The sequence below is a fragment of the Schistocerca piceifrons genome, chromosome 4, assembly GCF_021461385.2.
Source record: "Schistocerca piceifrons isolate TAMUIC-IGC-003096 chromosome 4, iqSchPice1.1, whole genome shotgun sequence".
NCBI classification, from domain to species: Eukaryota; Metazoa; Arthropoda; class Insecta; order Orthoptera; family Acrididae; genus Schistocerca; species Schistocerca piceifrons.
Genome location: NC_060141.1, coordinates 141,964,614 through 141,979,493, shown reverse-complemented (window position 1 = coordinate 141,979,493; position 14,880 = coordinate 141,964,614). Strand labels below are relative to the sequence as shown.

Sequence of the window (14,880 nt, the reverse complement as noted above, 5' to 3'; positions counted from 1 at the left end):
TAGCGACACGGGTTTTTTAGAGTTGGCAACATTGATACAACGTGAATTGTATGTTGTTTACCGCGTGTTTTCGTTGTACTGTGTGCTATATCGTTGTGACTTTTGTTACGTTGTGAGTGTACATACTTGGAAAATGCCACCGAAAAGACTTCGTTCACTTAGTGACAATCCTTTGCGTCGAGGGGTGCCGCTAAACAGCCAGGCACTGGAGTTATTACGCAGAACTCGTGAGTTTCACGAGCAGGAGAAAAACTACGTAAGCATTCATGGACAGCCATCAATTCCTGCCGACAAAGTGGTGGAACGTACGTCGAAAACTCTTGGTATTAGTGCAAGAACCGTAGTAAGTAAGGGAGTATTACTACAAAACTTGGAAGATACTGAAGTGAGCCATAATGATTCCGAGCTGTCTGGATCAAATAATACATTTTTATCAACCCCGGGAAAGAAGAAAAAGCGGCCTAAAAATTGTGCTAAAAAATATGGGTTTCCGTTACAAAACACTAGACGGACGCAAAGTACTGTTAGAGAGGGCACATATTGTTACCGCTCGTAGCATTTTCTTGCACAAACTTGTGGTCAGAGACATTCATTCCATAATTTGGCTAGACGAAACGTGGGTTAATGCCGGGGAAGCTGTCAGTAAATGTTGGACGGATAACACACCCAGCAGTAGCGGCCATCAGCCGACGGGAAGAGGAGCTAGATTTAGTGTGGTTCATGCAGGCTCCTCCAGTGGTTTTGTCCCTGACGCACTTTTGGTTTTTAGATCGAAAAAGACTGGTGATTACCATGAAGATATGGATCACACACAATTTGTTGAGTGGTTCAGGAACCTTTTAAAACAGTTTCCTGTCCCTACAACAATTGTAATGGACAATGCTCCATATCATTCGGTGATACAGAACAAAGACCCAACCACAAATGATCGTAAAGAAGTTATAGGTGCAGTGGTTACAGGCTCGAAATATTGCAGCGCATAAGAGTATGACAAAGGTTCTGTTGTATTCTCTTGTTAAAGAAAATAAGCCTATGACACCTACATATGAAGTAGACGAAATTGCCAAGGAGCAGGGTCATACTGTAATAAGGATGCCACCATATCACTGCCATTTCAACCCTATTGAGTTAATATGGAGTGATGTAAAAATGTATGTAAGGAACAACAACAAGTCCTTTACAATAACAGAGGTGGAAAAGCTGTTGCGTGAAGCTCTTGTGACTGTGGATGCTGCCTCATGGAGAAAAAAAGTAGAGCACGTCGAGAAGCTTATACGAGCAGCACAGACAATAGAAGGAATTATCAGTGGCCATGAACAATTAATGATTTGTCTTGCTGATGATGACGGTTTTGGCGATGAGTCGGACAACAGTGACGATGGCGAGCTGGATGGAATTGCGCCATTATCACTGTAAATTGGTGAGTGAAAAATTACTAATATTGGTTATTTATTGCAATCTCGGTTATTATTTATTTTGTAAACTACGTACATTATTGATTTGAAAGTACCAGTCGTCAGATGCTTGTTTTTTGTATTTCTTTGCTCCGTTATCGAAAGGGTGCGCATTGCTATGCTTTTACATGCATTGTTATACGGTTGTTTACTTCCTGTCATTGTAGTACAACTAAAAACGAGTTTTTATACACACTGTAATTGCTCAATCGCTTGCATTTACGGGACTGGACGGAAAACTGTATCGTCTGCTGTGTGTATAGAGGCTGCTGTTGCAACATCGCTATTACAGTGTAGCCAACCTAAATAGACAAAAAGCGAACTGTCAAGTGCAATGTTTCGCCGGCGGGGGTATAGGTTGTGTGTCTGTGCAGAGCAGTTTGCCTAGTGGAAGCAAACATTCAGCGCATATCTCTACCTGCAGTAGTTAGTGTGTGGTGTTCCGTGCAGACATGAATGAAAGTGACATGAAAAGTGTTTTTTGTATGGAACAAGTACTTGAGGTGCAGGCAAATGTTTGAGCTGAGATTCAGAAGGCTGAGTGATGTAGTATAACCAAGTTGTTTTATTAACTGAGGAGAATATAAATTTTAAATGGAATTTGTTGTTTGAGATGCTTTTGTAGCTAGATCAAGAATTAAGCTCTCTTCCAGTCTATTCCATAACCCTTTGGAGAAGGAGACCTGACTGTGGCACAAAGAAGAAGAGAGGCTTGAACAGAACAGCAATAATAATAACAACCACATATTTGAAGTTGTCGGGCAGGCAGACATGGACTTCAAGGAGTAGAGAAACTTGAATAGCTCAGTGTGTGAGCTTGATGCGCACACACATCCAGCCTGTGGTCAAGTTAAGACCAAAACCAAGTGAAAACACCACATTCTTTAGTACTTTTTGTCAAGGATGAATCACTTACATGGGAAAAAATGCAACCAGATTTGGTTTGTGGAAATTTGCAGTTTGAACCTGGAAAGTTTAGGGTAATCTTTTGATGATAGTCACAACCCTGTGATTGAGAAATCCAGCTACAAAGGACCTAATACAAAACACCCAGTCCACCGTGTGGTTTAATGCAGCTTTCCATGCTAGTTTATACTGTACAAGCCTCTTCATCTCAACATAACCACTGCAGCATACATACATTTGAACCTGTGTACTGTCAAAGCTTGGTCTTCCTCTAAACTTTGTATCTCTCCATTATCAAACTGATGATTCTTGGTTGCCTCAGAATATGTCATAAATTTCTATTCTTCATAATTCCAGTCAGTGTGTCCTCATTAGTTATCCAATCTAGCCATTTAACCTTCAGCATTTTTCGGCACCACCACATATCAAAAACTCCTGTTGAACTGTTTATTGCCCATCTTTCATCTCAGTATAAGGCTACACACTAGACAAATGCCTTCTGAAAAGATTTTCTAACACTTGAATCGTTACTATCAACAAATTTCTCTTTAAACATTTTTCTACGTATTGGCAATCTACATTTTATATCCTCTCTGTTTTGGTCATTGTCATTCATTTTGCTGCCCAAATAGCATAATTTTATTTTTATTGATGTTTGTCTTAGTCTCTTTTCAAGACATTGTCCACTACATTCAACTTCTCTTTTAAGTCCATAACACTCTGACGCAATTATAATCTCATTAGCAAACTGCAAAGCTTTTGTTTCTTCTCCTGTACTTCAGTCCCTTCTCCAAATTATTCCTTTGTTTCCTTTACTGTTTGCTCAACATCTCAGATAGGCTACAACCCTGTGCATCTTCAGCTTTCATTTCATGCATTGTTATATTTTCTCTTTTTGTCAGTTAACCCTTCTAGTGACAAAATGTTTTATCAAGTATAACAGTGCAATACATGTTCATATGTAATTTGAGGATAATGATCAATAAACCTACTCAGTTTATTATGTATTTCTGAGCCCACCATGAGTTATGGGGTGGCAAATATTCATACCAGTGAACTGCAATCATGAAGTTTACACTGAAAAATTTTGAAAAATCTGCAAGGAATAGCAATTTCGACTTTCGTTAGTAAGCTTACGCCCTCAGGAGGAAGACATTTCCCAAAGGTCTGAGTTTCACAACCAACTTTAGACCATACATGTTGTTGTTGTTGTCTTCAGTCCTGAGACTGGTTTGATGCAGCTCTCCATGCTAATCTATCCGGTACAAGCTCCTTCATCTCCCAGTATCTACTGCAACCTACATCCTTGTGAATCTGCTTAGTGTATTAGTCTCTTGGTCTCCCTCTACGATTTGTATCCTCCATGCTGCCCTCCAATGCTAAATTTGTGATCCCTTGATGCCTCAGGACATGTCCTACCAACCGATCCCTTCTTCTAGTCAAGTTGTGCCACAAACTTCTCTTCTCCCCAATCCTATTCAATACCTCCTCATTAGCTACGTGATCGACCCACCTAATCTTCAACATCTGTAGCACCACATTTCGAAAGCTTCTATTCTCTTCTTGTCCAAACTATTTCTTGTTCATGTTTCACTTCCATACATGGCTACACTCCATACAAATGCTTTCAGAAACGACTTCCTGATGCTTCAATGTATACCCGATGTTAACAAAGTTCTCTTCTTCAGAAACACTTTCCTTGCCATTGCCAGTCTACATTTTATATCCTCTCTACTTCAACCATCATCAGTTATTTTGCTCCCCAAATAGCAAAACTCCTTTACTACTTTAAGTGTCTCATTTCCTAATCTAATTCCCTCAGCATCACCCGACTTAATTCGAGTACATTCCATTATCCTCATTTTGCTTTTGTTGATGTTCATCTTATACCCTCCTTTCAAGACACTGTCCATTCCGTTCAACTGCTCTTCCAAGTCCTTTGCTGTCTCTGACAGAATTACAATGTCATTGGCGAACCTCAAAGTTTTATTTCTTCTCCCTGGATTTTAATACCTACTCCAAATTTTTCTTTTGTTTCCTTTACTGCTTGCTCAATATACAGATTGAATAACATCGGGGAGAGGCTACAACCCTGTCTCACTCCCTTCCCAACCACTGCTTCCCCTTCATGCCCCTCCACTCTTATAACTGCCATCTGGTTCTGTAGAAATTGTAAATAGCCTTTCGCTCCCTGTATTTTACCCCTGCCACCTTTAGAATTTGAAAGAAAGTATCCCAGTCAACATTGTCAAAAGCTTACTCTAAGTCTACTAATGCTAGAAACGTAGGTTTGCCTTTCCTTAGTCTTTCTTCTAAGATAAGTTGTAGGGTCAGTATTGCCTCACGTGTTCCAACATTTCTGCGGAATCCAAACTGATCTTCCCCGAGGTCGGCTTCTACCAGTTTTTCCATTCGTCTGTAAATAATTCGCGTTAATATTTTGCAGCTGTGACTTATTAAACTGATAGTTCGATAATTTTCACTTCTGTTAACACCTGCTTTCTTTGGGATTGGAATTATTATATTCTTCTTGAAGTCTGAGGGTATTTCGCCTGTCTCATACATCCTGCTCACCCGATGGTAGACTTTTGTCAGGACTGGCTCTCCCAAGGCCGTCAGTAGTTCTGATGGAATGTGGTATACTCCCGAGGCCTTGTTTCGACTGAGGTCTTTCAGTGCTCTGTCAAACTTTTCACGCAGTATCGTATCTCCCATTTCATCTTCATCTACATCCTCTTCCATTTCAATAATATTGTCCTTAAGTACATTGCCCTTGTATAGACCCTCTATATACTCCTTCCACCTTTCTGCTTTCTCCTCTTTGATTAGAACTGGGTTTTCATCTGAGCTCTTTATATTCATGCAAGTGGCTCTCTTTTCTCCAAAGGTCTCTTTAATTTTCCTGTAGGCTGTATCTATCTTACCCCTAGTGAGATAAGCCTCTAAATCCTTACATTTGTCCTCTAGCCATCCCTGTTTAGCCATTTTGCACTTCCTGTCGATCTCATTTTTGAGACGTTTGTATTCCTTTTTGCCTGCTTCATATACTGCATTTTTATATTCTCTCCTTTCATCAATTAAATTCAATATTTCTTCTGTTACCCAAGAATTTTTACTAGCCCTGGCGGCTTATGCTGCCCATGTTTTTAGCTTGCCCGGGCATCCAAATTACCATGTCCTGTTCCCGCAGTCAGTCGTCCATCTGCCAGACCGTCGGCCCCGGTCAGGTTGTCCGATCGCCGTATGCATCAAAGAGCTCCTCTCTGGGCTTGGGTTTTTCCCAGTTCCACCTCCTTTCCGGGCACCTCTGCGCACACCCCTATGGTGTGTGCCTCGCCCGTGCCTTCGGCTCGATTTGGCACAGAGCCCGAAGGACTCAGTCCCTCCGGAGGCCTTCTGATGCCACTTTTATCCCATCCTGGCCACATATCAGGGCTCTGGAGTTGTATACACCGACGGCTCGATGGCTGCTGGTCATGTCGGCTATGCTCTGACTCTAGGTGATCACTCTGAACAACATTCATTGCCAGCTGGCTGCGACATATTTACTGCTGAGCTGGTCGCCATCTTTCGTGCCCTAGAGTATATCCGCTCCTGCGCAGGTTAGTCCTTCGTGATCTGTAGCGATTCCCTGAGCGGTTTCTGAGCTCTTGACCAGTGTTTCCCTCGTTCTCGTCTGGTGATGGCTATCCAGGAGTCCCTGTATACTCTTGACCGTTGCGGCCGCTCTGTGGTCTTTGTTTGGACCCCAGGCCATGTTGGGATACCCGGCAATGAGAATGTTGACCGCCTGGCGAAAGAGGCCACCAGTCAACCACCTCTGGAGATTGGCCTCCCGGCGACTGATTTGCAGGCACTATTACGCCGCACCATTTTCGATTTATGGGACGCTGAATGGCGCAACCTGCCCGTACCAAACAAACTCCGTCGTATCAAGGCGACGACGACTGTGTGGCGGTCGTCCATTCGGGTCTCCCGCCAGGAGTCTGTTGTCCTCTGCCGGCTGCGCATTGGGCACACTCGGCTGACACACGGCCACTTATTTTGCTGTGAGGACCCACCTCTGTGTCGCTGCGGCTCCGTTTTATCTGTGGTGCACATTTTATTGGAGTGTCCGCTTTTAGCTGTGTTCAGGCAGACGTTCGCACTGCCTGACACGCTCCCTGCCCTTTTATCTGATGACCCTGCTATGGCTGGCTTAGTTTTACGTTTTATTCGGGCAGGGGGTTTTTATCATTTAATCTGAGTGTTTGTGTTTTGTTTTATTGTTTTGTGTTGATTCTGGCCTTTGGCCTACAGTTTTAAACTCAGTTTTTAATGTGTTCTCGGTGGTTGGCTTTTCCTTTTTTTGTTCCTATGGTCGGCCAACCACCGTCACACTCTGTGTGATTTTAGTTCTTCTTGTCTGGTCTTTATCTACGTTTCTCTTGTTCTGTGTCGTCTGTGCTCTATTCTGTTCATCGTTTTTATTCTCTGTGGGTGTTTTTAGGATTTGGAAAAAGGGACCGATGACCGTCGCAGCCTGGTCCCTTCAATCCCACAAACCAACCAACCTTCTACTAGCCCTCGTCTTTTTACCTACTTGATCCTCTGCTGCCTTCACTACTTCATCCCTCAGAGCTACCCATTCTTCTTCTACTGTATTTCTTTCCCCCATTCCTGTCAATTGTGCCCTTATGCTGTCCCTGAAACTCGGTACAACCTCTGGTTTAGTCAGTTTATCCAGGTCCCATCTCCTTAAATCCCCACCTTTTTGCAATTTCTTCAGTTTTAATCTACAGTGATTGTGGTCAGAGTCCACATCTGCCCCTGGAAATGTCCTACAATTTAAAACCTGGTTCCTAAATCTCTCTCTTATCATTATATAATCTATTTGATACCTTTTAGTATCTCCATGATTCTTCTATGTATACAACCTTCTTTTATGATTCTTGATCCAAGTGTTAGCTATGATTAAGTTATGCTCTGTGCAGAATTCTACCAGACGGATTCCTCTTTCATTTCTTACCCTCAATCCATATTCACCTACTATGTTTCCTTCTCTCCCTTTTCCTACTCTCGAATTCCATCACCCATGACTAGTAAATTTTTGTTTCCCTTCACTACCTGAATAATTTCTTTTATCTCACCATACATTTCTTCAATTTCTTCGTCATCTGCAGAGCTAGTTGGCATATAAACTTCTACTACTGTAGTAGGCATGGGCTTCGTGTCTATCTTGGCCACTATAATACATTCACTATGCTGTTTGTAGTAGCTTACCCCCACTCCTATTTTTTTATTCATTATTATAACTCTGTATTCACCTGACCAGAAGTTTTGTTCCTCCTGCCACCGAACTTCACTAATTCCCACTATATCTAACTTTAACCTATCCATTTCCCTTTTTAAACTTTCTAACCTACCTGCCCGATTAAGGGATCTGACATTCCATGCTCTGATCCGTAGAGACCATACATATAAATCAACATTTGCAGACACTTCAGTAGCTTCCTCAAGTATAGGCAAACAGTTTACCATACCTGCTGCATCTGCGCTAGACGTTTGTCATAGGTCCCCTTGACACTATGTTGCCCAAACTACCATTGGTGTCTGTAGTAGTGTTTAAAACTCTGGAAGTACTAGCCCCATCATCTGCATCAGAGTCTCCTCCAAATTCTGAATAGTCTGCTTGCTCTTCTGTGACCTCTTCCCAGTAGTTCATTACACGGTCAGCCAGACATTCATCTACTGTGGATCTATGCCATCTTCATGTCATTGTTATAGATCTAAAAGAAATATTTACGAATATCAGTATGATCCTTCTAACTATACTGGTGTGCAAAGCAAAAATACTTTTTGCACAATGTGTCACTGTCAAATAACATTGCTTGACGAAACTTGGGCCATACATAGAAAGTACTGTTATGGTACAGAACAGGATGTAACTGAAAGAAATACCCAGTGAGATGAACAGAAGACACTTTTATTCATAGACAATAATGACACTGAAGTCACTGTGATTCACGATTGTTCCCTGGAAATTACAAAAGGCAGGACATGGTTCTAAGTAGGGAGCCGAAAAGTTGATTACAATTTCTTGTTTTAGGGCACTCCATTCTTCCACTATCATGATTGACAACTACTGGATGGTCATTGGAGCACGAGGATGCGCTGCAGTATTTCTCCCCAAAACATCCCACACATGGTTGATGGGATTTAAGCCCCGGGGAGTGGGGGGGGGGGGGGAGGGGGGGTGAAGGCCAGTCCATTCCCAAATATCCTCTTGTTGCAAGAGCTCCTCTGTTGAGGGAAGAGGCAGGCTAGTCCATTCCCCAAATATCCACTCATTCCAAGAGCTCATCCATGTAAGCAGTTTGATGCGGTTGCACTTTGTCATCTGTAAAAATTAAGTCAGAGCCAAATGCAGTCAATCTACAAACAATATTGCTTATAAATCACTCGTGTGATCCAATATTGCTTATAAATCACTTGTGTGACATCCTAAATATTGCTCAACTGTGTGGGACCTGTACCAGATAGGAATAGCAGGTGTTGTTGAAAATATAGAGAGAAGGGCAGCACAAATTGTCACAGGTTTTTTGATCCATGGGAGAGTGTCACAGAGATGCTGAAGAATCTTAACTGGCAGGCTCTTGAGGAAGTATACCAAGAAAACCTACTTACAGTGTTTCAGGACTCTAGGAATATACTGCAAGTTCACCCCACCCCTTTACTTATCGCTCTCATAGGGATCATGAAGACAAAATTTAATTACTCACAGCATACACAGAGGCTTTTAAACAGTCATTCTTCCTGCCCTCCATATGTGAATGGAACAAGAACAAAACCCTAATGATTGGTGCAATGTGATGTAGTCTTTGCCATGCAGTTCACAGTGGTTTGCAGAATATAGATGTAGATCTAGAGTGAAGTGTCACAACAGTGTGAACCAGGGAGTGTACCATTTTCAAAGATTTGGAGGTCAGTATGTCCATGCAACATTATGCCTCCCCATAACATAACTTCTGGACCACCAAAAAAATCATGTTCAGCAAGCTGGACGTACCCTCATATGGCTAGATATGAGAACACACAATGCACCCAGGAACATTATTGAACATGATCGTTTTGGCGATCCAGATGTTAAAAGTATGGGGGGGGTTAAAGTGGGGGGGGGGGGGGAGTAATGTTGCATGGGTGTACTAACATCCATACCATTGAACACTCACAGGTCAACATTATAGTGACGCTATACTCCTTCACTATGTGCATCTTTTCAGGAGTGCGTTTGGCCCTTACTTCATATTTGTGGATGATGTTATGTGAACAAATAAACTGGTGCAGGTGTAGGTCTCTTGGAACAAGAAGATATTTGGTGAATGAACTTGCTTACACTTTTCTGTGACCTAAATCCCATCAAGCATGTGTGGGCTGTATTGGGGGAAATGTATTGAAGCATGTCCACATGCCCCAACAGCAATCTAGCGTTTGACAGTCGCACTGATGGAGGAATGGAACACTCTTATCACAACAGTTCCTTACTTTTGACCAACATTGGAGCATGTTGCAGAGTCCATATTGATCACAAACCCTATTAAGAACAATATTCCGCCTTGTATAATGTCTGGGGGCATCATGAATTGCAGTGACAGTGGTTTCATAACACTCTTACCATTGTGAAATCTGTCTGAAACCTCCAGCATCTCCAATCTCTTCCATGTACCCACAGGCCTTCTGTGATTCAAAAGCAATGTTAGCAATGACTAAATTACACTCCGTGCAGAACTTGACCAAGTGGCTTCCTCTTCATTCGTTTCCCCTCAAGTCCCCTTTTCTTCTATTTTTACATCTCTTCATATTCCTACTATCAAATTCCAGTCCCCTTCACAAATTTTGCTCGCTTTAAGTATTAGAATAATTTCTTTTGTCTCATCATACATCCTTTCAGTCTCTTCATCAACAGAACTAGTTGGCGTAGAAAATTGTCCTAATATCATGGGTGTTGGCTTCGTGTTTATCTTCGCTTCGATAATGTGTTCACTGTGCTGCTCATAGTAGCTCAGTTGCATTCCTGTTTTCTTATTCATTATTAGACCTCCGTGCATTACTCCTATCTGATTGTGTATTGATAACCCTGTACTGACCTAACAAAAAGTCCTGTTCTCCCTGCCATTCCATACCCCAATTCCCACTATATCAAGCTTCAAACTATCGATTTACATTTTTAGATTCTCTGACCCACTTACCCATGTAAGGAATCTAACATTCCACACTCTGACCTGTAGAGTGCCAGATATTTCCCCCCCCCCCCCCCCCCCCCTCCTTGATGAGAATATTGACTCATGCTCATAGTTGTGTGTAAGCTAGGATATACTTACACCACCATACAAATTTGCATTCAGACTGCTGGAAACTATGTTCCAGCTTGTAGATTGAGTTTTAACATTCCACTGTACTGGAAAATTATATTTAACAGCCATAAGTGGCAGGCCACATTCAATAATTATGTAATGGCTGTAAACCCAGTCCTCACCAAAATTTCATTTGTGCATCTCCCAGAGAAATTCTAAATCACACAAATAGCAACTTGCAGATTATGCAGAAGCACACCGTCAATCACACATTAATTACAGCAGAGATTTGTAAACCACCAACTCTCCTCTGTCTGTCGATGCAGCCTAGGTAGGTTACTATGTGTGGTGTCACCACACTTACAGCTGACTGGGCATAGCTACAACCAGTACAGTGATGATGTAAAAGTTCTCTCTTCCCATGCAGTAAGATGAATTTTACCATATTAGAGAACTGACAAAGATAAACACTTTGAACCCTCATTGTTTAATACCAGGTAACTAGAACCATGAATCACTTCTCTCCTGCCCATGCTACAGTTATGCCACAATGCAAGTGATACCTGCATCTGTTCAGACATGCTTTCATAACAAGGTATTGTGTGAAATTAACTTTTTGTTAGCCAATAGTATTCTTGTACTTTGCAGATGAAGCTGACAGCAGTACACTTCGATGTGTTTGCTTCCTTAAACACAGTGAAATTCTTACTGGAAATTTGCGTGGCATACTGAAAATTTGGGACTTGAAAAGTTCAACTGTTAGGCCTACCATGTCATTCACAATGCCGCATGAGCAGGTGCGTATACAATTGTTTAGATGCATGATATTGGAGATTATCAGTTATCCATTTAGCTATTTGAAATATCAAACATTTTTTGTAGTAATGTATACTGTGGTAACTAGATGGGGGCAGCAATGTCAATAGAGGCAGTTCCTTTTTCAGCCATGAAAATGATGTAAAACAAAATATGTTGCAGAAGCTCTGTAATATTGATGATTTTCATTATTGTTCTGAAAGTATTTTTAAGTGAACTGTAGTATACAGAAAAGTACCTTGAAATTCATACAGAGGGGATGGAAAATGTATGGTAACTTAAGTATAATTTATATAATTTACATGGACACACTGAGTTCCAAAACTTGTTTTGAGAGGGTTCTAGGTAGTAAAATCGTGGAAAAAATATTATTGCATTATTTGGTGTTGATAAATTCCTTATATTATACTTGTCCATTTACTGTAAATAATTATCCACAGGGTTAAATAACAGTGTACATTAACTTCATGAACTAGTACAACATTCTTTCTGTGTGGACATCGGAGTTCAACTTTCAATACGGAAACAAGCTTGCAGCTTTTGTGTGCAAGTTTTAAATATACATTCTTGCGTGTAGTTGTCATTGATCTTACATATCTGTTCTAATGAGGTTGCTCCTTATGACATCCTTGCATATTTGGGAAACTCTCTGCCTTACTTGCTGTGGCGTAAAGGCATCTGCTGGCGAACTCCAACAGCGTCACACCATCCAAGGAGTACCTCAACAGAACAATAATACAGCACAAGCAAATATATATATTGACACACATCATCATAAACAAAATGCAGACCTGTGAACTATTCAAAACTATTACTATAACATTACTAAATGACATGATTACTCATTTATATATGTTAACAAGGGTTCATAGAGCTTCACACATCTAGATGAGGGAAACATTCCACATGGGAAAAATATATCTAAAAACAAAGATGATGTGACTTACCAAACGAAAGCACTGGCTGGTCGATAGACACACAAACAAACACAAACATACACACAGAATTCTAGCTTTCGCAACCAACGGTTGCTTCATCAGGAAAGAGGGAAGGAGAGGGAAAGATGAAAGGATGTGGGTTTTAAGGGAGAGGGTAAGGAGTCATTCCAATCCCGGGAGCGGAAAGACTTACCTTAGGGGGAAAAAAGGACAGGTATACACTCGGTCGCTTGCGCGCACGCCCGCGCGCGCGCGCGCGCGCCCACACACACACATACACACATACACAGACACAAGCAGACATTTGTAAAGGCAAATAGTTTCGGCAGAGATGTCAGTCGAGGCGGAAGTACAGAGGCAAAGATGTTGTTGAAAGACAGGTGAGATATGAGCGGCGGCAAATTGAAATTAGCGGAGGTTGAGGCCTGGCGGATAACGAGAAGAGAGGGTATACCGAAGGGCAAGTTCCCATCTCCGGAGTTCTGACAGGTTGGTGTTAGTAGGAAGTATCCAGATAACCTGGACGGGGTAACACTGTGCCAAGATGTTCTGGCCGTGCACCAAGGCATGTTTAGCCACAGGGTGAACCTCATTACCAACAAACACTGTCTGCCTGTGTCCATTCATGCGAATGGACAGTTTATTGCTGGTCATTCCCACATAGAAAGCTTCACAGTGTAGGCAGGTCAGTTGGTAAATCACGTGGGTGCTTTCACACGTGGCTCTGCCTTTGATCGTGTACACCTTCCGGGTTACAGGACTGGAGTAGGTGTTGGTGGGAGGGTGCATGGGACAGGTTTTACACCGGGGGCGGTTACAAGGGTAGGAGCCAGAGGGTAGGGAAGGTGGTTTGGGGGTTTCATAGGGATGAACTAAGAGGTTACGAAGGTTAGGTGGACGGCAGAAAGACACTCTTGGTGGAGTGGGGAGGATTTCCTGAAGGGTGGATCTCATTCAGGGCAGGATTTGATGAAGTCGTATCCCTGCTGGAGAGCCACATTCAAAGTCTGATGCAGTCACGGAAAGTATCCTGTCACAAGTGGGGCACTTTTGGGGTTCTTCTGTGGGAGGTTCTGGGTTTGAGGGGATGAGGAAGTGGCTCTGGTTATTTGCTTCTGTACCAGGTCGGGAGGGTAGTTGCGGGATGCGAAAGCTGTTTTCAGATTGTTGGTGTAATGGTTCAGGAATTCCGGACTGGAGCAGATTCGTTTGCCATGAAGACCTAGGCTGTAGGGAAGGGACTGTTTGATGTGGAATGGGTGGCAGCTGTCATAATGGAGGTACTGTTGCTTGTTGGTGGGTTTGATGTGGACGGACGTGTGAAGCTGGCCATTGGACAGATGGAGGTCAACGTCAAGGAAAGTGGCATGGGATTTGGAGTAGGACCACGTGAATCTGATGGAACTAACGGAGTTGAGGTTGGACAAGAAATTCTGGAGTTCTCCTTCACTGTGAGTCCAGATCATGAAGATGTCATCAATAAATCTGTACCAAACTTCGGGTTTGCCCCGCTTCTCCAACATGTTAGCTGAAACAGATATATAAAGTCGGTTCTTTGTGTTCTTAAAAAATGAATTATCAACACTGAATAATACCCAAATCTCTCCCTGTCATTTTTGATTCAGCTTAGGAATTGGACATCATTTCTTGACTGACAGGTTAAATGAATTATGAGGAAGCTTCTTGCAGAGGTACTTGAAACATTCTTCGTCTTCGGAAAAATCTTTCACAAACTGTTTTATTAGGCGCATCTTAATACATAGAGGTGGTATAATAGTAGAATTTTGTAAGATACCCTGGTAGTACGTGCAAAGAGAAGAGCCAAAGAGCTATTTACAATAGTTCCTATGTATACTAACCAGTGCAACAACTGCCACCAAAATTTTCATCTTAATGTTGCCATTAATAAAAATATTATATCACTATTACAAAAAGGAACATTGCTACTCACCATATAGCGGAGATGCTGAGTAACTTACAGGCACCACATAAGGACTTGCGCGACTAAAGCTTTTGGCCATTAAAGCCTTCATCAACAAGAGAGACAAACGCGCACACACACTCTCACAAACACAACTCACACGAACGACTGCAGTCTTAATGGTTGAAAGTTTTAGTCATGAGAGTCCTTTTGTTGTGCCTCTCTGCAACTCAGCATCTCCGCTATATGGTGAGCAGCAACTTCCTGTATTATATATCAAATATATGTTATTAGATTCACTAAAATTCTTTTTTCTGTTCTTGAGTGCTAATTATAAAATAATGACGATTGATGGTGCTGTTTTGCTGCCACATTAGGATCCAGAACACTAAAGACCCAGTTGCATTACAAAAGCTTTTTCAGAATTGTTATGTGTTACTGAAGTGAACACAGTTTTTGGCCATTGCAATGCAACATCTGGCTGACAGTTTCCTGCCCCTATTGTCATTGTC

At 42.0% G+C, this 14,880-nt stretch overlaps 1 protein-coding gene across 1 annotated transcript in view; it reads left to right on the top strand.

Moving 5' to 3' along the window:
• The window catches only part of LOC124796407 (nucleoporin Nup43), a 213,555-nt gene that overhangs the window by 158,141 nt on the left and 40,534 nt on the right, over positions 1 to 14,880 (top strand). The window contains exon 5 of the mRNA XM_047260584.1: positions 11,342 to 11,490. Within this exon, the coding sequence (XP_047116540.1) occupies positions 11,342 to 11,490 (149 nt within the window). The remainder of the gene's footprint in view (positions 1 to 11,341; positions 11,491 to 14,880) is intronic.